This window comes from Hesperophylax consimilis, chromosome 13 (assembly GCF_061612785.1).
Source record: "Hesperophylax consimilis isolate HC1 chromosome 13, BYU_Hcon_1.0, whole genome shotgun sequence".
Taxonomy (NCBI): domain Eukaryota; kingdom Metazoa; phylum Arthropoda; class Insecta; order Trichoptera; family Limnephilidae; genus Hesperophylax; species Hesperophylax consimilis.
Window position 1 is genome coordinate 10,602,726 of NC_142848.1, and position 27,014 is coordinate 10,629,739.

Sequence of the window (27,014 nt, forward strand, 5' to 3'; positions counted from 1 at the left end):
TATATTAATTCCCTATTATTAATTCTAAACATATAATTTAATTTGCAGTTTAACCATATTTACAGTACTATATAAAAAACTAAATTGAATTCATTTATATTTTCTGTTTCGTAAACTATCATTTTACCAAATAAAATAATACATAAAACTAAGAAAAATAAATCTCAAACGAAATATTTATTTATAGTATGTTTCTACAGATGTTCGTGAGAACAATCCAGCTACGAAAACTCAGTTAATACACATACAAATACAAAAATTTACTCAGACATAGGATTCATTATTTTGCATACATCTAAATAAATATTCGAGAAACAAAAACAAAACAAATATAATTACAAAATTATATAAAAGCTTACCAAACTATAAATAGGTAATACGAAAAAGGCAAGAGGTAAATAGAGATACAAATAGTGTAATGTTATTAGGGCAACATATTTTTTTGTAACAGTGGACTTTTTTTCTGAATCCGACAAAAATTATCGATGAAAATGTCTACTTCAGCACACCCTATCTTATTACACAGTCGATACATTTAAGTCAGAAAGCTAAAATAGGCGATATTATTTTTAAATGTATTCTGGTGAAAATTGCTATGGCGTCTTAAACAATGGAAATTGGGAACATAAATATCAATACATAATGCAGTACCAAGACAGCCGTGAATAATTTTGTAAAAATATATTCGATTAGTCAAATGATTTTTAATTTGTGATGAATTAATCTTCAAGTAATCAACTTATTATATTAATATCAATATAACTTTTGTCGATAGTTGGTATTTTTCGTTAACAAATCAATTTATATTGTTAATTAAGTAAATATAAGTTTACGAATTCAACGTAATAAAAAGCTTGTTAGCCGTGTATTGGATTCATGGGAAAATTTAAGATTTATAATTTATTTGAGTTAAGAATCTTTTTCACAAACTTTTTTTTTATTCAAATAATATTTTTTGTGTAAATTCTTTTAAAGATGCGAGATAGAATAAGTTTTTAAATTGTGTTTAAATGAACTGATTAGGACTGCCGGTATTTTCTGAATTTTAATAAGTGGAACAATTTTAAAGGTTATACTGAAAATAAATGTACGAATAAGGTCAACGAAATATTAAACAGACTAACAAAGAAGAAAGTCTTCGAAAAACAACAGAATTTTCAACGCTAATGAGTCCATTCAAGAAAAACATTAAAAATGTGTTAACTTATTCAAGGACACCTTTTCATGAAAAGAAAATACACTGTCACGATTTTTACTTTGTAGTGAGGACAAGAAAAATCCCTATAAATTCAATGTTTTCTAGGTGAGGCGTTTTAAGGCGCCGATATTTGTACAACGCACAGGACAGGGAAACTATATCACTAACCTTTTCAATTCAATTCAATTTGTTTATTCCTTTAAAAACATTACAAAATTAAATTTTATTTCGTTTTTAAGTACATTTGTAAAATGGTATTACATAATAGTTAGCGGTGTATAAACTATACCAGCATCAATAGAGCTTGCTTTTTAAAGGCAGCTTCACCGATGCTAAATATGTCGATATCCGAATTAATTCTGTTCAACAGCAAGACTGCTCTCCCCACCGGCATGACCATTGGCAAGTTGGTCCTGCAGGACGGGAGATAAAACAGTCTATGCTGTCGGTGACGGAGATAACCATCAGGAACATAGAGACTAATACTCTCCATGATAGTCGGATTTTCAAACCATCCACGAATCAGTTTGAAGAAGTGTGATACAATATGTACATCTCTTCTGACCCGTAGATGGATCATACCGAGCATGCCCAAGAGAAAGTCAGTAGGATAGAGCCACGGGTAGTAGCCATACTCCCTTAGGTAGAGGAATCTCAGAAATTTCTTCTGCACTTTCTCCAACATAAGGGAATACTTCACCTGATGTGGGCTCCAAACCACCGACCCACTCTCAAGCCTACTCCTAACCAACGCAATGTATAGCACTTGGAGAACCCGGGTGTCTCTAAAATTCATCGCAGTGCGTAGGACGAAGCCCAGCATTTTCAGTGAAGCACTACACGTCATTTCGATATGAGTATGAAATGTCAGCCTACTATCAAACATGATGCCAAGATCTTTCATAGTAGAGACACGTTTTAAACTTCGGGCATTCATGGTATACCGGTAAAACCAAGTATGACGTGCCCGTGTGAAAGAAAGAATGAAACATTTAGAAACATTGAATTCGATCCGATTCCGTTTACTCCAGTCAACAATTCTATTAATGTCCGATTGGAGTCGAATGCAGTCTTCTAAAGTTTTAATTTCCAAGAATAGTTTTAGGTCATCAGCAAAAAGAAGTGACCTGGAATGCAGAATATTTTCTGTAATATCGTTAATAAAAATCAGAAAGAGGAGCGGTCCTAAATGAGAGCCCTGTGGAACGCCTGAGAGCACAAGGAATAATTTTGACAAGAATATTCCATGAGATACAAATTGCTTTCTTCCATTAAAATAGCTTGCAAAGAATATGAGAAACCTTCTGAGTAACGTTGTGAGGCAGTTCAAAGATCGGGCTGTAGAAAAAGAATTGTTTGTGGGCTTTGAAGAGGTCCGGATTACAAGTAGGAGAATGGACAGTAAATCTAACTTCGGTAACATCAACTGTAAACTGGTGTTCCACTGGTGTCGTCCAGTTTCACGCTTGTGAAAAGGGGAAAAATGCTGCTGACTCATTCAACCAGTCTCCATTAAAATATTTGTAAAACAGACTCGGCATACTAACATTGCGCCTGTGCATTATATATGAAAACCGGTATATTAACAATGGGTTATCAATTAGGCGAAGCGCTTTCCTTTTCATAGAATCAATCAAGTTTATTAAGTGTTTGGTAACTCCAGCCCAGAGGTGGATTCCAAACTCAACTGTTAAACGTATCCAAGTTAGCAGCTGGTCACTATTGAAGGATCTGCTATCCTTATAAAAGAAGCCTGATTTACTCGGGCTTCTGTGTTGGCCCATGAACTTCTCTTAAATACTTACCGAAAGCATTTCAATGGATCCTTTATTAGGAAGGTTTTTCCCATTAAATTGCACAAGAGAGCGATTGACTCCCATTTTTTTAGATCAGACCGGCTTTGGTTTTGGCTCCTTCTCACTACCCTTTTAGCAAAATGTTACCTTCGGTAACGAAGATGTAGATGCTGACTAGCTGGATGTTGCTAGCGCTGCAGGGGTAGTTTGTAGAGTTCATATACCGCGCCGCGCCGGATGGTCATGCACGACTGGCTCTACTCTAGCAAGTGCTAGCTGGAATGAGGGTAAGTGTTTGTTTGTTTGCTTGCTACATTTAGTAACGAAGCATAGATGCTGACTGGCTGGATGTTGCTAGCGCTGCAGGGGTAGTTTGTAGAGTCCATATACCGCGCCGCGCCGGATGGTCATGCACGACTGGCTCTACTCTAGCAAGTGCTAGCTGGAATAAGGGTAAGTGTTTGTTTGTTTGCATGCTACCTTCAGTAACGAAGACGTAAATGCTGGCCGGCTCGGTGTTGCTAGCGCTGTAGGTGTAGTTGCCAGAGTCCGTGTCCTGCGCTCTCCGGATTGTCAGGTGCCACTAGCTCTACTGTATAAAGTGCTAGCTAGAATGAGGGTAAGTGTTTGTTTGTTTGCATGCTACCTTCAGTAACGAAGACGTAGATGCTGGCCGGCTCAGTGTTGCTAGCGCTGCAGGTGTAGTTGCCAGAGTCCGTGTCCCGCGCCCCCCGGATGGTCAGGCGCGATTGGCTCTTGGGCCCTGGCTCCGTCTCCACAGTGATGCCGCCGCGTGCCGTGTCGTAGTTGATCATCCGCTCGTTGTGGTACCAAAACACGTACTGTGGTGGTAGAGGACTCTATGTAAAGGAAAATAAATAATCGTTAGATTTATTATTAAGTGGTTATGGGTACAGTTTCCTTATTTAGCAATCATTTTATATTTTTGATAAATTAAATTTATTTATCAAATTATAGTGTTTCAATTGACACCTGCTATTTTTAAATTATTTAAAAATGAAGTTTTAATATCACTAACAATTTTATTTGGATACCATCATTACTAAGGTCAGCAGATCTAGATGTTAGTAATCGTCTAATCGAACTTTCTAGGTCAAATTGAGCCGTTTACTATGATCGCTCTTTTAGTGTAACAGGCCCGCTCATCTGGAATAAACTTCCTTCCTTAAATTCTGGAGATTAGTAGAGCTCTTACTTTTGAATTTGGCTGAATTTATACGGGCTTAAAAAACAAAATTATTTAAAAAAATCTTACAATTCATAAATCTTAACTTCTTTGCAATATTTTTAATAAGCAATATTCTAAAACTTCCGGTAATTGTTTGGTTTCGGTTGCCTCCTTATTGTACCTTTTTAAAATGTCTGCTCAGAAGATTTTCATTTCTGAGCACAAACTGCCTCCTGTTTTATATTATGTTTTAGTTTTAATATTATTGTTTTTTCTGTCCTGCTGTTATTTTTATTCTAAGTTTTGTCATCACTTTGTTTAAATAGTTTATTTAGTGTTATAATATTAGATCTGTATTGGGTAAGGCACTAATACTGAATTACCGTTTTTAAGTTTGTTATAGTTAAGCGCACTGAATAGTATAGTTAAGAGCAAGTGAAATGACACTAAAATGCAATTATTTAAGGAGAGAACTTGGTTTCAGAAAACAAGTTTCAAGTGCGGCGTTTGCCTAACAAACCATTGTCTTGTTAATTTAGCCAAATACAATAATTGTTAATGTTGTTCATTCATTAATTTCTAGGCCCAATGGCCTAGTGGTTAGAGGCATTGTCTCGGGAACACAGAGATCCTGGGTTCGATTCTCAGTTGAAACCGTTACATTTTTATTTTTCTGTGTCTTGTTCTGTTTCATGTTTCTTTTAGATTGATTAGTTTTATATTCTAATACTGAATCATAAACCTTCATTTTGGGCATAAAAATCAATCGTTGAATTCCTTTGTATCTTTCTGGCAGGCCCGCTATTAGTGGTCTTTTAAAATTTGATAATAACCGTGCCAAAATCATCAATGACCTCGGCATATTTCACAATATATTTTCATTGCCCCACGCTCTTGGAATCTGATAGAATTTACATAAATAAATTACTTAGTTCTAAAAACAACTTCGTTTCACTTAAAATTACCGTTTCTGCGAAGATCCCTGGCTTGTTCGCTTGACAGAGAAGTTATGGCAGTTCAAGGCTTTCAATTAATGATTTTACTATCGAATGTACAATTCGTTTGCCGACTTTCTCCAATTCGATAATTTAAGTAATCTGCTTTCAGGGCCAAAGTAACGACAGTGATGTTTTCCAAAAAAAAAGTACATAATACACATTACTTTTGTAGTTAATATCTTTTTGTGTATTAAAATTGACTTCATAATATGTGTATAAGTTAAGCATTTTTGAAATTGAAAATACACAATTGAAGTTACCTTTGTCACATGTTCTTTTCCATCAAAGCACCGTTATGATTTTTTTACATTTGAGTGGTCGTTGCATGTCAAGAATTCAGGGGTGCTAAATATTTATTGCCACCACACAGTATAATACGTACATACGAGTAAAAAATCTATTCTGGATGCCTTCTTCGTGTTTTCTTGCATACAAAAGTATCATCAAATTTTCTTTTTTTATAATTTTCAATTTTAAATTGTGTCCAGAAGCAAAATTTATTGTAAAAGAAGCTAAATATAATACGAAGACACATCATTTTGTAAAGCATGAGACATTAGAAGTTGTTATGCCAGTGATGTTAGTACGTACATTTATTAGTTAGATAGCGCTGGCAACACGTGAGTGCGCGCGCATTTCAGAATCCGAATAGTTCCGATCAATTCCGGACCTAGCCGATCGAGGCTTCGAGGCGACACTTGCCAAGTGGAAGTTCTAAGAATAGCTTAGTTACTCACTAGAATAGGAAGTCAGTCCTAGAACAGTACTTTTGTATTTCTTATCGTAAATAAAACTCGTAATCTCGACGAACTGTTTATAATAATATTAAAGACTCCCACGATTCTCTTCACAAAGGAATCTGATTATTTAGCCGTAATTTAAGGAAATTAATGAAGTGAAACATTATTTTTTTGACTTGGATTATCGCATAGCGCATAAAATTTTTGAAAATTGTATAAAATGTTCGTACAGATGTAATATTTCTATATTTATTTTGTTATATTTTTTTAAGTTTGAAGCATGAAAATCCAAACCATTTATAAATACAAATACACTTTTATGAAATATATAAAAAAACGAGTTATATGGTTTATCGCTGTAACTCATCAAAAATACTGACATCTTGTGCTTTCTTCTACCCCACGCAATAGAATATTCTATACATTATATGGCTTACAAAAAGATCCAACTCTATTATAGTCATTGACATTTACATGTTAAATAAAGTAATGTTTTTGTTCACATCACATCAAATCCATTCAAACATCGTATTATATTCATAGAACGTTTTTTCACAAAAACATGATATTTCTTTGTTATAAAAATAGGTTTAATTTCATTTAATACCGAGTGAACGGATATAATACAATATAACTTGCTTGAATAACTAACGCTTTTCATTTGTATGGAAGCGAATAAAGCAATTTGGTACTTAGCATAATAATATTTTTTGCATTCATTATACGTAATTTATTTCTAAGGAATGCTAAACAAAATACGTTTCATCGGAATGATATTTGCTTTTACAAAGCACTAGTGCAGACCCGTGAAAATCTGAAAAATCACGATAAGAATTACTCTCAGGAAAACACATTTCAAATATATAATGCATAATAACAAAATAAATTTCTTGTAAAAAATTATTATTATAGGTACCTTGATACTTCATCAATTTATCGCTTTGTGATAATCAGTTCCAATTTTTGGAAATGACACTTCTAAGTTCTAGAGTTCAGTGAAACATAGTTACGGACAGACACAACCGAAATTTGTATTAACGATGATGGAGGGATGATTAATTTTGCATCCATACCGAGTGAAAAACAATTAACTTCAGCTTAAGACGAGACAATGCCCTAAAATAAAGTTAGAATCTTAATGATGTAAGAAAAGCAGCTGTGCATAAAAATATGCCCTGTTTTATACAAATTACTTATACCCGACTCTACTTGATCCCACTCTAGAAATATTTGATATTTTAGTAATTCGTTCATCAGAAATAGTTAAAATTTGAGCTTCGAGCAAACCCCGTTATTAGAGTCTTATGTCGCCTTTGAGTAATAAAACACGCAATTTAAGGGCCTATTTTTAGGGCCTCAAATTCTCCGAAACAACGCGTCCTTGGAAATTAATTACTAATTCTTATAAGATTCCGAACGCCATTAAAAAAAGGAATCCACCAGATTTTTTAATTATCTTAAAAAATATATACCTAGATAATAAAACGACAAAAAAATGAGTTTTCACTAAACTTTGTAACAAAATGCATTTGTTTTGTTTTCGTTGTCAGTAATTTTAGTTATAAAAAACAAAAGAAGAGCAAGTATTATTTATTTTTAAATTTGCTTTAAAAAAATATGTTATTTTATTTCATCTACATAGTAAAATTTGTAAACGTAAATAGATTCATTAGAAAACAGACGTAAAACAAACGGTTAATAATAAAAAAAAACCTTTACTCTGTGCAAAAACGGACGGTCCGATTGATAAATTCCACTATCTCAACAAGCAGATTTCAAACTTCAGAGTACTTCTGTACTTATTCTACCGGTATTACAATGGAAGATGATCCGAGGAACTAGCGTCATTGATTCCTTCGGCACCGGTGTGTACTCGAGAAACATGCCAAGCGCGCGCCCAACATATCATTATGCACACTGTTTATACTTGTCACATGAAAACAGGTCGCTTCTACGACTCGTTCTTGAATTCAACAGCTTGGCTGTGGAACGATTGGCCGGCTTCTGTATTTTTCCCTCCTACATCAAAGGTCTCTTCAAACCCATGTTCATTCCGTCCACTTCTCAAAAAGACCATCCACATGGCATCTCCAGAGATGACATAGGCCTCGAGGGAAATTATTTTCCTCAGAGCCTCCTGTGTGGAGTTAATGTAATAAAAAAACTTGACGTAATGTTTATCGTTAATTTGAAGAGTTTCGTTGACCATATAAAATACTTAATCCAGTCCTATTCATTTTATTTGTTTATTTTTGTAATAACTTAATGAGTAAAACCTCATATTTTAATATTTAGTTTATTCGAAGTATGATACATTTAAATATGACCGAAGGAGATGGGGTCCTATTAGCTCAGTGGTAGAGCGGTGTCCCGGCAAGGCAAGGGTCCTGGGTTCTGGGTTCTGATTCTGGGTCCTAAATATGACCGTATCTTTTTGTCCTAGACTTGCAAAAAAGTCAATAGATGTCGCACATTAAAATAAAAATAAGATATGTTTATCTAAAGACACTGTCTAGATTACATTTAGTTCAGGTTGAATCTTGCCATCATACATAAAGATAGTTGCCCATAAAAATGTGCGGTTAGAAAAATGAAGACACTGTCGGTAGTTCCTATTCGAAGTATGATACAATTAAATATGACCGAAGGAGATAGGGTCCCATTATCTCAGTGGTAGAGCGGTGATCCGGCAAGGCAAGGGTAATGGGTTCGAGTCCTAGATGTGACCGTATCTATTTCTGATTCTTCTGTTTCAGATTTTCGTTTAGGAATCGCTTATATTGTCTTCAATAATTAAACATTTTATTTGTCCTTATCACTTTTTGTTTTTGTTTTTTTGTAATTATTGTAATTATTTAAATATCCGCCTAGTTATGCTTCACCTTTATTTATCTTTATAAAACATGGTCCTCCTTTGGTTTGACTCCTCAAAGAATACACACTTCGATTTTACATTATTTTATCTCGTGATGGAGTTAATGGGATCTTCTCATGAAAGGAGCCATACGTATAAATGAATTTAAAGCCCATACAGTGTATACAGGGTTTCGTAGCTTGTGGAAGAATATTTCAACAATATCGGGGAACACATTCCATATATTTTCCTCTTCCCCCTTCCCTACTAAATAGTAATTGGTAGGAATCAAATAAGCCGAGAAGTTATCCGCCCTATTATCTTTGTCAACGAGTTTTAACATAACATTTTATTGGGTTATATTCGTATGTTCAGCCATTCCGGCGCTATCTCTATCGGAGAGGAACATTCCGCCGTGGATATGTTCGTGTCTCTTGCTAAAACCTATTTTGTGCAAAAACATCAGTTTGTCGACTTTGTATGATATTTTATTTAAGGCTCTTTACTAAGCGTTCAAAAACAAGAAGGAAATAGTTTGAAAGGGAAATAATATGTAAAAGCGCATGTTAGAAAGAGCGCGCTAACGCAAAAAATAATAAAACACGACTTATTTTAGATAGAACTTCTTTAAAAAATAATCAGATTTTTTTGTGAATTGAATAAATATCCAAGAGACTTAAAATCAAAATGTATTTCCATAAATTAAACTTGATAAGAATGGAAAAATTCATGTGTGTAATTACTTTTTTGGATCGATAAATGTATAGATTATCTTCAAATATAACAATTTATAATAAGCTGTAATTATTCGCCTGAAATACGCATACAAATTGAAAAATTTATTTTTTTATTTTATTTTCAGAGCAACATATAATATTTTGACGAGCATCGTTAAAAACTATTATTTTCTTTAACGGTAACGTATAAAACGGATATGTGTTATTATCCACTTGTTCACGTTTAATTCAATTACGTTAAACTGTTTGCTCTTGTTAATTGGGTAGTTAAAAAACATAAAATATAATTTTACAATAATATTTTCCTCACTTTTTGTAGAGAGCTAACACTAAAATTGTGGCACCTTTTACGTGTCAGAATAAAAATTTGCCAAATTTTAAAATGATACTCTTCGAATACAGAGAAACTTACGAGCTACGTAGCTGTGATGCTAAAACGAGTCGCCTACTGATATGCTACTCTTTAAAACTGGTTTCCGTAGACGGCGCTACCCCAATAATACTGAACTTAAAAGAGTTAATGCGATGTTAAGTGAGTGATGGAGATAGTACTGATCTTCTTTATCTTTATTACAAGAATAAAATTTCATTTTTGAGAGGCGGGTTTGCGTACCGCCGCCCCGGGATCCATTTATTGGATAAGCAACATCTATGTCAAAGGTAATCCTAAGTGATTTAGCAGGGGTGCCCAGGATCATCGGGTGAGGTGTGTTCAAGATGCGCCTGCCCACCAGCGTTCCAGATCGAAAAAGGCTGTTTTGGGGAGACTCCTTAACCACTTCAACTGGTCTCTTGACCAGTGGCGGCTCGTGATTTTTCGGTTACTTTTGTGCTAATATTACAAAAAATGGCATTATTGATGTTGACGAAGATTTTAAGATAATTTCTTGAAAATCTTCATACAAATATAGATTTTGCGAAAAAACATATAAAAATCGTTTAAAGCTATAACAACATCAGAAATGCCATTTTTTATAATATTAGCACTCTAGTACAACCAAAAGTCACGAGCCGCCACTGCTCTTAACCCATCGCCTTGAACCTCAGTGAGAGAGATATATAACCCCAAAAGTGATGATGATGATGATGAGAGAGATATATTCACATGTCCGTCACTCCTGGACACACTGATCCTTAAATTCCCACCCAATCTTCATACCGTTTATCTTCCAAGAAATATGATTTAGTTCACCCATGCAACGAAATAAATATTAACTGTAAGACATTTGTCCTACCACTTTACAATGATGTCAAACTGACTTTTTCTGCAACCTCAATTCACATATTATCCGCTAAATCCGTTCTCACGTTTTCCGGTAAATTATAGTCACATACAGATAAATATATACCTACCTTCAGAACAAATTTAACCTTCAAATCATGCTCGGACACCATTTCTGTCAAATGAGTAGTTGATGCGTATTCAACTAGCTTAGCGCGCTGCCAGCACCGTCAGAAGCATGCAACTGACGTCAAACCCACTGATACGTACACAAACACCAGCAAAACAGAATACTCACAAACGTATGCTACGCGACCAAAATTCTAGTTGCATGTAAGAATTTCCGTATCCGAACGGCCTAAATAGTAGTAAAACCAAACCAATTTTTAAATTATAAAATGAACTGTGTCAATTATGTATTTTGTAATGTCTCACAGTATTAATTCAACACTAATTTTTAAGTATGTTGCGCTGACCTCAGAAGAGATAGACGTGCCCTCACATGAAATCCAGGTATCATTTACGAGCTGGAGACAAAGCACGTGATCATATTTTTGGCACCGTGAGGGTTCGAGAATGATTTGAATAATCGATGACATCAGTCATTTGTTGAACACCGAAGAGCACACATTAAAATAACCAAACTCTGCGCAGAAAATAAAAGTTCACCTTGTAAGAGAACGGTTTGCAGCGCAGTCCAGTGTTTGACTTTTCTACGCAGGATCTGAATGTCTGTTCTTGAATCGCCTGGCAATATGAGACTTAAATTGAGTGCGGTGGGTAAAATGAAAGACATTTGTAAAAGTGTCTTACTAAATAGTGTAACAAAATATGAAATTTAGGAAACAAGCCCGAACTTTTATTTACCCGATTTCGTATGTGTAGTTGCGTTTTTTTACGCACCCAGTAATTTGCGCGTCATTATAAAAAGAACCAGTAATTTGTAAGCAGATTTTATTTTCAAGGTCCCTGTATTGTATACTGTCAGGTTCCTTTGTTGACAAATCATTGACAGAAACACGCCCACGCCATAACCTATGCTCCTCGTCACTTGGTTTGTTAGCCTCGCCCTTACAGGCATCTCTGTATATTCCTCTGTAGTTGGTAACCATTTTCATCATCGATGAAGTCTGTAAGACATTGTAATGATATGCCCTTTCTACTTCAAACTTTTTCCTTCTCTTCTTTCTACGATAAATTTTCCTTAAGTCCCGTAGGTAACTTTTCCATAAGGCTTTGGTTATATATATATCCGGGGTAGGAAGGTCCTCCCTGCCGTCTTTTCTTTATTTCACACCCCTTCAAGTGTGTACATCCTAGCTTGTCTACGTGACGTACGACCTTGAACGTACTCATTTCACGTGAAGGTTCAGTATAAAAAGGCTTCACCGAACGTTGTGTTGGTTTTTTGTTTCTCGGTTTAGAAACCTAGTTATCTATGTATGTGTGGTATCCCTTGGTTCTTTTGAGATAGAGTGAGTTGAATCCATTACCGCTGTGTTTTAAAACCATTTTATAAACCTTATCTTCTAAGTCGCCTGCTCCCCCCCCCCACTAGCTACTCGATTCTACCTATCGTAGGGTAATGTGAATATAATAAAGTGTTAGATTTTATATATGTGATATACATACGATAAATTTATGGTGTTAGTTGTCGGCGCCATCCATGTATATATTTTGGGAGGGGAAGGAGAGGAAAGGAAATGAATTTTTTTCAAGCTAAGATTGACTCCTCCTCTTACCAAACAAAACTGATGGATGATAATTTGAGCAAGGCGATCGATATCTGCGTGTCTGGATATCACAACCGGCCGGGTCTCCCCTTGTTCCAAATCGGCAACCGTCACGCCAGAATAAAGAAAACCAGGTCTCATCACCAATTTCAGAATTGCCCCAATCTCATACACCTCCAGGATAACCTACTTTACTGAGTGTAGAAGGGGAAAGCCATGACATCCCTTGTCACGAATCTAGTCGCGAAAATGTGACACGTAAGGTCCTAAGTTACGTGCCACCTCTAAAAAACGTTGTAACTCCCACGCCGTCGGGGATTTACATCCCTTTCTAGGTCAATACATAGATCACACACGACGATCTTGTCGACATTTAGCCTGCTTTTTAACGATAGGTTGTGTGCCTACCCATTCAGCCAATTATCATGTGAGATATATGTAAGGTCTACTCGAAATGCCAAATTTAGGATGAGGACTGTCTGTATTTTAATATTCGGTTCTAGTAATTATTTTATGAGGTTACTAGCATCCTCGTGTATTAGGTATGGGTAACTCCTACTGAATACCTATCCTCTCAGGTAGGTATAAACGGATAATTGGTTTGATTTTTGCATTTAATTTAAAAAGGCTGCCTACCTCTCGAAAGGTACTGCCTACCTTTCGACTTTAGATTTGTTTTTGTGCATCCCAATTCGTAACTTAGAAAGTCAAACAAAAGATGAAAAGTATTTAATTAGAAAGTCAAATAACAGAAGAAAAGTTTTCATTTTGTTCCGTCTGGTTGCATCCGATCGCTTTCAATTCGGGACGGCATACGCTAGCAAAACTTCCCCCTTTGACTGACTGTACACCGTGCCTCTCGGCCTATATATGAAAAGGTCATTGGCCTGTCTCTCACTCACAGCTGATTGACAATCCGTCTAGGGTATTCCTTTTAATGATAACATTGTTTGGGCGGCAGGTGTCGTAAACTTAGTTGTATCCGTCTTTTAAAAGGGGTCCTCTGGAATTTAATAAATAATATAAAAAAACTCACCCAGTTAGTCACCTCTCATTCTCAGCGTGAAGCTTACCTGGTTACACTATATAGCTAAATCACTTTAATTTTCGACCTCCTCCCTACGCTTATAAAAGGGTAATTAAATATTCCTGTAAATAAAATTGTACCTCCCTAATCTGTCAGGATTCGAACCCACAGTTAATGATATATTTGTTTCTCTGGTTTTCGGTCTCCGTGGATAAATGCCATCTCGCCAAATCAATAACCTAGCCCGATTAAACACTTCCCGCCTTTAAGTACATTCACTCTGTTTTAAAAACGCAATCATTATTTTTATTATTTTCATGTTTTTAAGACAAGCAATCTAGTTCGAACTGTATACGAAATCACGTTTAAATCAACACAACTTTATAACACAATCGCGATTGCACAACACCTGGCGCCCCTGAGGTGGGTTTTTACAAAACGGCGCTCTACAAATTATCCAATTATTATTATTGTCATTATTATTAATTGTTTTCTCACTGAGTCGAACCACTTTCACTTCACACAAACACCGGATCAATAATCTTTCACTTTAATTCAATATTCCGCAATATTCTCTAATACCATTTGAATTCAATAATTAACTGTAATTTCAAACAACACTTCTGATTTGTATCCATTTCTCGGGGCTGTCAATGCACCCAAGTTCAAGACTCGACTGTCCCTCCGGTCTCTCCTTTCCCGTGGGAATCTGTTTACTCCAGGCCTGTCTATCAATAAATCTTCCGTCGTTGTCTAAACAAAAAATTTTTTTGAGCACGTTCGTTTATTATTTATCGTTTATTTTTGTGGATATTCAAAACATCACAACATATAAAAATACAGTTTTTTCATAAAAAAAATGTCTTAGTTTCAATGGAAAACTAGAAGAGTTTAATTTAGAGTATTTACAGCAAATCATTCACTAAATAAAAAGTGACCTAACGTTGTTTTTTCTTATAAATGTTCAGTATGTGCACCTTAAGTTATTCGGCACATATCCAAGCTAAAGTCCAATTCTTCCCACACTTTGGTTAACAAGTCCGGAGTAATGGAAAAAATAGCTTTTTCAATTCTGTGTCTCAATTCTCGCAAATAATTAGGTAGCGGCGGAAGGTAGACACGATCTTTTATAAAGCCCAGAGGAAAAAAAATGCTTTGCGTTATGTCAGGTGAACGCAGAAGCCAGCGAAAAAGAAATCTGTTATCTGTCATCTCAACCATTACGACCAATCCAACGATCAGGGACTTCGACGTTCAACCACTCTTGTACAGAAAGATTCCAACGAGGAGGGCTCCATCCTGTTGCCAAATAAAGTTAAATGTTTCCCCTCTACTTATTGGGTAAAGAGCGATTTTTCAACATATCCAGATAAACCACCCCTGTTACGGTAGCTTCAGCGAAAAAGAATGGTCCGCACACTTGACGCAGTGCAAAAAACGTTTAATTTTGGTGAACCTCATTGGTGTTCTAAAAGTTCACGATGATGTTCTGACCCCCAAATACGAAAATTGTGGGTATTTACTGTCCCATTTAAATAAAAATTTGACTCATCGGTGAATATCACACGTTCAAGAAGTCATCTTCCCGACCAACACTTGACTTAAAAATTTGAAAACAAAAACCATTGTAATTGGGACATTGTTTTATGGACATCCTGTATTATGCTATCGAAGATATTTCCAAGGAGTTTCTTTAACAATAAATACAAACCAGTGATTTTTCAAAGTTGTCTATACATTAAGACACATGACATTGTATGTTTTGTCAAAAGCAACAAGATTGATATTGAACAAACCTTGTCTCCAGCTCTCTGTTTAAATCGCTTCTGGCAAATTTCCGACATTGAAAAGGCAAATCAAAACGCTCATTATTGTGCGCCCTTTGACATTATTTTATTTTTATCATTTCGTACATCAGTCGGTTGCAGATATTCAAGATTGTGACGTATCAATCTCTCGCACAGACCACCATTGTACGACGGATGTCAACAATACGTTTCCAGAGAATTAATAAGAAAATAATATTCTTCAGATTGAGAAAGTCTGAGAATTCTATCTAATTTAGAGGTCTTACTCGTGTTCACTCGTACTTACATAATATGAAATCCAACATTTACCAGACCCCGGAATAAGGAAAAAATAGTACTCTTGATTAATAATGCAAATTCGTTAGGATTTTTCTCGCTAACAACGGGCTATCAATTATGATTTTACTTAGCTTGAAGTGGAAGATATTCTCAGTATTGTCCTGGTGAAGACCACCATTCTGAATTTAAACGTAGAATAATCGTTTTTTCCGTTTTGATAACCAGATCTGAATAGCTAGTTACCTCGCTAAGCTGCTCTTCACTATCTCATTCCATCTTCACTGCCTCCATCCTAACTATATAATATAGTATCTCTGGCTGTTGGGACTATAGTGCCGTATTTCCAAAAAATAGCTAAATCTTTATTCAAATTCACATTTTACTGTAAATATGAAAATATTGTAAAATCAGTTCAAAAAATGCTAAGACTTTTATCTTTCAAATATGGTCTACATAACTATCTTAGATCATACGACGTACGTCTTGAATACTCTTCAAATTAGAAGTTCGAAATTAAGATGTTTCCAATTCCCATTGTTTAAGACCCCACATCATGTTTCACGTGAATAAATTCAAAAATAACATCGTCTGTTTTAGACCTCTGACCCAAATGTGTCGACTATATAATAAGATCAATGTGTTGAAGTAGACATTTTCGTCAATAATTCATACGAATTCAGAAAAAAATTGTTAGGCTATTGCTAAAAAATATTTTGGGCTGATTATATTATGTATTACTAGCGTCTCTATTTGTGTCTCTTAAATTTTTATACAATTTATTATTAGAGTGAGCTTTCATAAAACTTTATGTGAAATGTATGTATTTTTATTTTTATTTGTTTCATATATAAATCTTTATTCAGATATATGAAAATTAATGTATTCTTTGTCCAGGTAGATTTTTGTAATTGTTTTACCTATTTGTGAAATAACTGAGTTGTAAAGTTGTTCGTCTGTAAAAACTCAGCATAAATAAACAAATACATCGCCTCATATAAATGACGTGCTGTTTAATTTTTATTTTTTTATATTATAGAAACGAACAGTACATGATTTACAGTGATGAAACAATGTACAGGAATTAGATATTTTATGTTGGGAACCTATGATATGTTTCATTGTAATGTCTGGTAAGTGGTATGTTTATATTCTTACTCTTGACTCAAGTAAAGTAAATAAGCTAATAAAACATGATCCGTATTTCCGATGAACTCCTGACGAGTTTATCAAATAATACGCCTGATGAATAAATGGCTTCTAAGAGATTAATTAAAATTTTCTCATTTGAAAGTAACATTTATATTGTAAAGAAAAGACCTTCACGTTATGTATTATTTTAAGTGGATACAAGATTACACTGTCAATTATAAGTATGAAACGGAAATGCTAATATTAAATGTAGAAAATGTCAGTAAATACCACCCTGTGCGTGGATATTATAGCAATATTAATATAATTAAATATTTAAAAATAAAATCAGATACTTGAGTCGGGCCATTTCAAGAGTCAGAACAATAGAAGAGTATGTATGAGACGATGTATGAATGTGAATGAGGCAAGGAGTGTGTGCCAAGACCGAGTTGTTTAGCGGTCCGTCCTCTCTGCCTACCCCTGCGGGGAAACGGCGTGATGGTTAGTTAGTTAGTTAGTTAAAAATAAAATCTAAAGTATAATATAAAGTCCGTGGTCGATGGGTAAGACTAGCAAGCGGAATGTCGTGTCTTATAATCACGGCGTGCGCAAGTAAATTTTAAGTGATTAATTCGTATTATTTCACATTTTACACATTTAAAATAAAAGATTACTTGCGGTAAGTTCAAGAGTGGAAGACACAATCATTATCGCCCTGGTGTTAGACCATCATCCAGAATTAAAACATTGCTTGAAATGGCTTTGGCAGTGTTTGGTGACCAGAATTGAATAGTTAGGTACTCATTCACCTTCCTTTTCTCAATCTCTTTCCCCTCCTTATAACTTTCAGTCTCACAACATACCCCAAAAGTGGATGCCATAGTTTCATTATCTCCAGACGCTTGGGAACCGTTCGGATTCTTGTGCGGTATTCACATTATTATTTATTTTAAACGTAAATCTTCCCTAGTGAATCAGTATAGCTCATCAGCAATTTTTGGTCACACTTATACAATATAATATGATAACAGTATATATTTTTACGTGCAAAACATTCCACGTGTTCTTCGCAATATATTATATCATCTGAATAATAAGGCGCATCGTGCATATAAAGTTTGTTCTTAAAGTTTATGAATCCAATCATACACAATACGATGCAGCTGCCGCCTGTCCTATGCGGGGGATGCACCCTTTGTTCAGTTTCTATTCAGTTGCTCTGCAAGCGCAATATGTGCGAATAATGGAATTCTTCCAACTACCTTAGACTACGAATGTAAATTTAATATTATTAGGGGCGCGGGGTACGCCGAGACGTCGCACAGTGTTTCGCTAAGGTGTTTGTGTGGTCAAAATTTATATAAAATAGCTAAAATTCACATCATGTCTTTGAAATTCCCATAAACAAAAATATCATCAACGATAAAAAAATTAAGGTTGTTAAAAGTAACATCCCAAACCGATGCAAACCTGAAATTTAGCCTATTAACTATTGGGGAAAAGACCGAATTAAGCAAGCACTAAGTTAAAGTTTAATATTTTCATTATTTACAAGCGGTTTGTGCTATGAGTTGGCGGAGTCTCCGGCGTCTCTGACTTCTTCCACCATTCACTATTGTATGCCACAATGTTAGTGTTAAAAACAACATTACATCAACTTCAATTCGACTCCGTATCTCATTCCGGTGTATTCGAATCACTGCGTTAGAAGTATTCCTCAGGCGTCCCCGATTTCTTATACCATTCGAACCTCTAAACACTTCTGGCACTAATAAGAAAAAAATTTGAATTTTTCAGCGATATCGATGAAGAACACTTATATTTTTACTAACATGGATTTTTACTTTAAAAAACAAACAAAATATTGGTACGCAGGTTCCTATTAAAAACTTTCCATGTAGGATCCTACTAAATCTTTAATATAAATTTAACATACATTCAAGGGTAGTAATCATAGACATATGAATATTAGTAGACCTGCCCTAAGTGATTAAAAGCGTATTATTCCCCACTCCCCATACCGGTTCCATTGGAGCCGGCTGGGCTCGCGTATGGCCTCAAGTGAATTTAAAAAACGTGACGTCATCATTCTTGTGCGAACTATGGTCGAGGCATCATCGGTTCATTTTACGAAATAACACGGCAAAATGGTGACTTGTGTTATGAAAACTTGTAAAAATAGATGTGAAAAAGAGAATAAACCCAATTGTCGTATTACATTCCATATATAAGCATTATTTTACTTACTTTTATTTTAAGCATATTCACATCGTATAATATGGATCAGTTGTAGAAACATATACTATCACATCGAGATACATCTGAACACAAAGTTGGTTGGTTGCTGGTAAGTAAATATGAACATTTATAAAAGTGTCTTAACTAAATACGTAAATGAAATATTCGACTCTGAAAATAGAAGAAATTTAATTTGCCGAATTTGGACTTCGCAAATTTGTTCATAACGTTGCGAGTAATTTGCGCTCCCATGTAAAAATGTCTATTCATTCAATAGCAGATTTTACTTTTAAGAACTAAATGGTGATATTATAATGCGAGATGCCTATTTACTGTCAGATTGATTTATTGACGAATCACAGTCAGCTTTCCTCTCTGCGTCCCGAAACTCTTGTTTTAACCCCTCGTCCTTAACTTCTCGTCTATTATATTCATATGTCTGTGGTAGTAATCCACTTTCAAGAATTTTTCTGGCCGATAAGTAGCTGAAATTTTGCAACCTCTCACTACAATTTAAAATAATTACCAATATTTGGTGTAATATGTTGAATTCCGGAAGGACCCAGCGAGATAAAGTATTGCTCCATATTTTCGAGACTGTTTAAATAAAATAAAATTTAAAAAGTGTAAGAATATATAATTTTTTTAAAGAAAATATATGTTTAAAAATAAAAGCCAAAGACGTACGAATAAAATAAATCATATTAAGTTTGACCCACGATTACGTTCTAGCTGTTGCTCAAAAGTTAACTTAATAATATTTAAAATAATTCTCACAGAATTTTTTTATTCATAAAAAGTTTCTATTTAAATATATCGGCGAAATTCACGATGTCCCGTTGGTCCTAGCGGATGAAAACATGGTGCGTCGAGGCGCCGGCGGCCGCGGGCACGTCCCAGCGTCTCGACGTCCGACCCGTGCCGTGAACTCAGATGCCGAGATTACCTCGCGAGCTTTATTGCCTCTGTTACAGTGGTGGGACTTCAACTTTGACAATCTTAGAAATAAATCTAACAACTGTTAAAAATCTTTCGCAAATTATGAAAACACGTATATTCGCATTTACTATAAAATAATTGCATTATGTGTGCTTAGACTGATCGAAGCCGGTGCTAACCCGTGGTGCTAATATTGCAGAAATCCCTAGATTTTTATGCGAGATTTCAAAATCTGATTAAAAAAATTATGAAAACTACCTCTACAAAAAGAAGTTTTTTATCCCGTTGTAAGTATTTTTGGCATGGATTATTCCATTTTAAAAATATATATTTAAGTTAAATAAAGAATCCACACCAACCATTTTTTTTTTAAATATATATAAATATATTTTAAAAAAGTCTAAACCTTTTTGCAATATTTTTTGACAAAACTTGAAGATTCACTTATTTACCAACCTTCCCCTTCCCCTATTGAGGAACCATAGTCCGACTGGCTCCGATCAGCTTGGACTCTTTTGCTCTAATCATAAAGTATTTAATATTGTATCGTTTTGTACTTTGGTGTATTTATTTATTTACGCCTTAGTGTGATTTTACAGCTGTGTTAATAATTTAATGAGATTAAGTATCAAATTAACATTTACAGTGTAAAATATAAAATTAAATATAATAAATATAAAATCTAAAAATTATAGAAAAATGTGTTTTGACTGCGGAGTGGTAAACTCGTAAAGTTCAAAAAGTAAAATTAAAGTAGAGTTTTATGAATATTTTGTTTCATCACTAATACGGAATCTTAAGGTTCCGCAGTAAGCGTTCAAATATGATTTGAGAGATATAGAGAAGAGGGAGTGCGTTAATATAAAAAAAAATTATCGAAAATGGTGAAAAAAATTAATAAAACAGACTCGTCTGAAATAGAGCAAAAATCTCTCGACGGCTGAAGTTGCATTTGAAGATCACTGTGAATATTTTTATACCTGTACAATAACAGAACAAATCGTGTTTTAATAATTTTCGGAGTTTATTTTGCGATTTTTTATTCTATGGAGGTAATTTCATATAATTACCGTTTCGACTTTAAAAATGAATAGATATTATCTTCAAAAATAACAAATATTTTTTAAGATCTTAAAAACTTTAAGGGTTAAAGAGAAATATATTATAAATCGGTAGAAATTCGAAAAAAGGGGGCTTGAACATGTCTACAACATTCCCAATTCTTTTACTTTCGACCTGGACAACTTTACCAATTCTCTTGACCTGAAAGTTTACAGAATCGGGAAAAGGGATACTAATAAACCGAGGGGTGTAAAAGTCGAGTTCCCTGAGTCTAAATGGCCGAAAATCTTACTCGGTAAAAAACACTCGCTGAAGAATAACATCCGCATGTACCCTGATCAATCAGTTGCTCAAAGGAACTATCAAAATAATTTGCGAATCGAACTAAAAAATAGGCAATCATCGGGTGAGCAAGACATTACAATCAAGTACATTAATAATCACCCAACAATTGTAAAATTAAATCCAAAAAACTGACCCACAAACTAATAATATATTATCAAAATGTAAGAGGACTGAGAACGAAACTTCAAGAACTAAAATGTACATTACCAACGATGAATTACGAAATTTATGCTCTTACTGAAACATGGCTAAATGCTGGCATAAATGATCAAGAACTGGGATTTTTAGATCATTTCATTTACAGAAACGACAGATGTCAAAGTTCCAGCAATAAAACAAGAGGTGGCGGCGTACTATTGTCAGTATCAACCAAACTGAATTCGAAGAAACTGAAACTGAAATGCCTTCACAAACATCTTGAACAAGTGTTTGTTATGGTTTCCTTAAAAAATGAAAAACTTATAATCGGTTGCACATATATACCACCATCCTCCGGCCTGCAAACATATAAGGAGCACCACCTTGAAGTTGAAACTATGCGAAGAAAATTTCCTGATGCTACATTTATTCTGATGGGTGACTACAACCTCCCAAATATTGTATGGGACATTGAGAACATCGCGTCCTCGAGTCCGGACAACATCAATCATGGCTCCCATGAAATTATAGAAATGTCGAACTTTTTAAATCTGCATCAGAAAAACCATGTGTACAACATCAATTCTCGTCTTCTCGATCTTGTCTTTACAAATTCTTCTAATGTTAATGTGTATGCCTCTGATGAAATGATTCTTCCATTCGATAAATACCACCCCCCTCTAATAATCAATTACCTCAATACTTATGTTAAGGTAATTGACCCCACGATTGTCAAGCGTAATTTTGAAAAAGCAGATTACCCAAAGATTATAGAATTTTTATCTACTTATAATTGGACTTATGATCTCACTTGTAAAAGCTCAAATTTAAATGAGGCCTTAGAATACTTTTACAATGTAATTTATCAAGCAATCGATAGATTTGTACCCCTACAAAAATATTACACTTCTAAATTCCCTAAATGGTTCGATTCTGAACTAATTAATCTAACGTACGATAAAAAAATTGCCCACGAACGTTATAAAATAAATAGAACGCTAGATAATTATATCGCATTCTCCATTCTGCGTAAAGATTGTACTAGGCAATCGAAAGTATGTTTCAAGAAATACACCAACAATGTTGAAAATTCTATTTTAACAAATATTAATAAATTTTGGAATTACGCTAACTCCTTTCGGAAAAATAACTCTAACTTTCCCGGTACAATGTTTTATGGGAAAAAAGTGGGTCATGACAAAAACGATATTGTAAATTTATTTGCAGATTTCTTCAAGAGTGTATATGTTGAAGACAATGACAACATATTATCTGATAAACCCCAATTTACCGAAAGCTCACTCAACTTGCATAACATCCATGTGGTAGTAGATGATGTTGTGACTTTTATCAAACAGCTGGATACCAGGTCAAATTCGGGGCCAGATATGATTCCCACAATATTACTTAAAAACTGTATTCATGTTCTAGCTCTTCCTATTACTATAATTTTCAATTTATCCTTATCTACAGGTTGTTTTCCTGAAATTTGGAAAAGTAGCTTTATAACACCTATTTTTAAAAAAGGAGATGAATGTCAAATTGAAAATTATAGACCCATATGTATTATGTCATCACTACCTAAACTTTTAGAAAAGATTATATTAAGTAAAATCATGCATCAAATTAAACCAATTATATCAACATTTCAACATGGTTTTATGCCAGACAGATCTACGTCATCTAACTTATTGCTTTACAAAAATTTTATTTCTAATGCACTGTCCAAGGGTCTTCAAGTTGATACAATTTATACTGACTTTAGCAAAGCCTTTGATACTGTTTCTCATCGCATTTTAATGGAAAAATTAGAACACTTGGGAATAAACGGCAACTTTCTCGAATGGCTTAGAAGTTACTTATCATACAGAAAATTATCTGTAAAAATTACCTCCACAACTTCTTACACTTTTTTTGCCTTAAGTGGGGTCCCCCAAGGTTCCCACCTAGGACCAATTCTTTTCCTACTATTTATTAATGACATTTCACTAATTTTCGATAATATTTACTTTCTTCTATTCGCCGATGATCTAAAGATGTTTAAATCGATCGGTAATTCTTCTGATTGTTTAACTCTACAAATGAACTTAAATAAACTTTATGAATGGTGCATCGTAAACAAATTACATCTTAATATCAACAAATGCCAAACGATCAGTTTCCATAGATCTAAAACCCCTTTATTATTCGACTACTCAATTAACAATGCCAATCTAAAAAGAGTTTTTGAATTCAATGACTTTGGAGTTATATTTGACTCCAAATTACGCTTCTTGAATCACATTAATAGCATTACCAGTAAGGGATTACAAATGCTTGGATTTATTCTCAGAATCGCTAAAGACTTTAATAACATAAAAACTATAAAATTACTGTACTCGTCTCTGGTTAGAAGTCAGGTTGAATACAATGCAACCATTTGGTGTCCTCATTTCAACTCTCATTGTTTACAAATTGAAAAAATTCAAAATAAATTTTTACGTTTTATTAATTTCAAAATTGGTATTCCTATTATTGAAATCAATTATGTCAATTTACGCAGTAAACTTAACTTATTGAAATTATCTGAAAGGCGAAAAATATTTGATCTTCTTTTATTATATAAAATTGTGCATTCAAGGTTAGACTGCCCTGACACTATAAACTTGCTATCTTTACATATACCTCCAAAATATACTAGACGGAATATTTTATTCTACAACAATAACTTCGCCACGAATTCTGTGTTAGAAAGAATACATAGGTTGGGCAATGAACTAAGTGATGTCGCTGACATATTTAATTTAAACTTTAATACATTTAAAGCCAAATTAGTCTACCACTTTTTAAATGTAAATAATGTATAAGAAATCATTATATTTTATTTCGATTTTCTATTGTTTGTTTTATACTGTTGCTAAAAATGAAATTTGTAATTTTTATGTACTTAACCCTTTCGTCCCGGAAAGAAAAAAATCACATTGGATCCGAAGCGGGGTCACTCAGTCCCCCAATTTGTTTTGCTTATTAAAAGGTGTTAATGACATAATTCGATGAAATTTGTTTTGGTTATAATTAGAGGGAAGTATATATTACATATTTCAGTAGTCATTATCAAAATCGTTTCATAAATAAAGTCATAATTAATGTTCTAATGAATTTAGACCATAACGCATATGTTTTCAAAGAAAACAGAGAAGGCGGGTACGTAGCAAGCATCGCGCCTCGTTTCCGAATCTCGACTGCCGATTGGCGATTAAGCGTCGACGTGGGTGGCTAGTTTCTTGCATAGGATGGTCTGTAAATGATGAATATATTTTTTTATTATATATTTTTTAAACAAATCTACCACTACTAAACTGGTTACGGATGTTATTGCGAATATTATAGCATATTTAGATATTAATGAAGGTATTAAATTCTTTATTCTCCTAATTTATGATTTGATATATTATATTTACATTTAGGATCAAATCGTAGTGTTTACCTTACGATAAATGATGGGTTCGTTTGAAGGTATATTACGGGCGTAAAATTGACAATTAAAAAAATATATATATACATATTTATATATTCAGTTAAAAGTTTTTCATTTAAGGACACTTATATTTTTAACGGTGAACGGTTTTGAACCGCAGATGACACCAAATCAACGCGATCATCTGGGAACGCGTCCTTCTGTCAAGGTTCGAAATAAAACGGATTAAAACAGTGAAAAAACAAGGTATTTTAAAACTGTTATAGTTATATTTTATTGTAACCTCAGAAATACCTGTTTTTGGTGTTTTTTTCTGTGAATATCCCACAAGAGTCCCAACTGCTCCTAACCATGAATGTGATTTGTTCCGCGGCACACCAAATAAAAATGCCTTAAAAAAGTAAATGTACTTTATTGATATGAATAAAGGAAATCATAATCTATATCTAATCATTTCATGAAATAAATATGAATCTCGAACCAAATTTACAACTTATGTAAAGATGCCATAATAAGCTGCGAAAATATGCAGTTAGATACCGAGATGGAAATTCCGACCCTTATTTCATTAATAAAATCAAACGACTAAATTGCAAAATTTAATATCTAACTAATCACGCCGTTTCCCCGCAGGGGTAGGCAGAGAGGACGGATCGCCAAAAAAACTCGGTCTTGGTACACACTTCTTGCCTCATTCACATTCATACATCATCTCATACATACTCTTCTATTATTTTGACTCTTGACATGTCCCGACTCGAGTATCTGATTCACTTGATCATACCATGTCTTCCTCGAGCGTCCCCGACTTCTGGTACCATTCGCATTTGCATCAAATATCCTCCTTACACTTCGATCTTCACTCATTCGCTCTACATGCCCAAACCATCTAAGCGTCCCTTTCTTAATCTTACTCATTACGCTTACATCAGCCTTGCACTCTTTACGGATCTCCACATTCCTCATTCAAATTTAATATCGTATAGAATAAATGTTTTACACCCCTTTAAGAGTATTTAAAAAACACCATTGCCAAAGTTTAAAATGTACTTACCAGTCTGAAGATGTAACAGAGAGAAACTGGTTCGGTCTCACAGATTATAATTATTTACGATAAAGTTAGGAATCATAAACTAAAACACAATTATTGCTAACACACGTTTGCGATAAACTTTTTAAAACCATACTGTACTTTTTTCAAACTCCTTGTTTACACTTTCCTTCAAAATTTGAATATAAAATAAATGTCTTTGTCTGGTCCATGTGTTTTTCATGTGAGAAATAGAGACAGATATAATTTTAATCTTGTTCATAAAATTTGTGACACACACCGGATGTATTCCAGACAGGCCGACATCTTGGCCCGGCAAAAGAACATCTTAGTATAGCAAAAGGACATACGAAATATGCAGTGTAAGCGACCGGAATTTAGCCCTTTCTGTATAACTTCGAAATTAGTAGCTACAGTTAGTATTGTCCATTTATGCCGACGCCCATATTTCAACTAGTGGTCAATCATTTAAGTGTTGCGAAAAGGTAAAAAGTAATGGTAGGAAAGCAAACGTGACTCAAATATTACGACACCGCCCTTTCTATTAAAATGCAACTTTTACGGTCGAGTTCGTATCTCGCGGGATCTCGCCACCTGCATAGCTAGGCGAATATTTTTAATGGAAGGGATACGAGCGGGGCAACTACAGCAATGTTACTGAGCTGAAGTGAGACGGAAGGGGGAGTAAATTTCCAGAATTTGTTGTAAATTATTTAATATCTAAAGAAATATAAATGCGATATGTTTTTTTCAAATGTAGATCGATAACTGAATAGTTTTTCTAGGATTACCTAAATTAAAGAGTATGTGGTGTAAAAAACAACTGAGATAAAACATAAAACACTCTTTTGTGTACCAGTGTTCCCCCTGTTCGGTGCGCGAGTGTTAAAAGCCCAATAGGGCGTCAATAAATAAATAAATAAAATAATTCAGTCGATTAATAGGTGGGTGAGCCTGAAAATTTGTTTTAAAATCGTATTTCTGGTCGGTACACATCATTTTACTTTGACGAAAATTTCAGGACTGCAATACCAACATTTTGCTAGAGAGAAGAATGGCAGGGATGTTTACA

The 27,014-nt window shown here is 34.3% G+C and overlaps 1 protein-coding gene across 1 annotated transcript in view; it reads right to left on the reverse strand.

Annotated features, from left to right (window-relative positions):
* LOC149418412 (limbic system-associated membrane protein-like) overlaps positions 1 to 27,014 on the reverse strand; it is a 185,557-nt gene that overhangs the window by 2,742 nt on the left and 155,801 nt on the right. Inside the window, exon 7 of the mRNA XM_089638480.1 lies at positions 3,641 to 3,854. Coding sequence (XP_089494606.1) covers positions 3,641 to 3,854 — 214 coding nt within the window. The remainder of the gene's footprint in view (positions 1 to 3,640; positions 3,855 to 27,014) is intronic.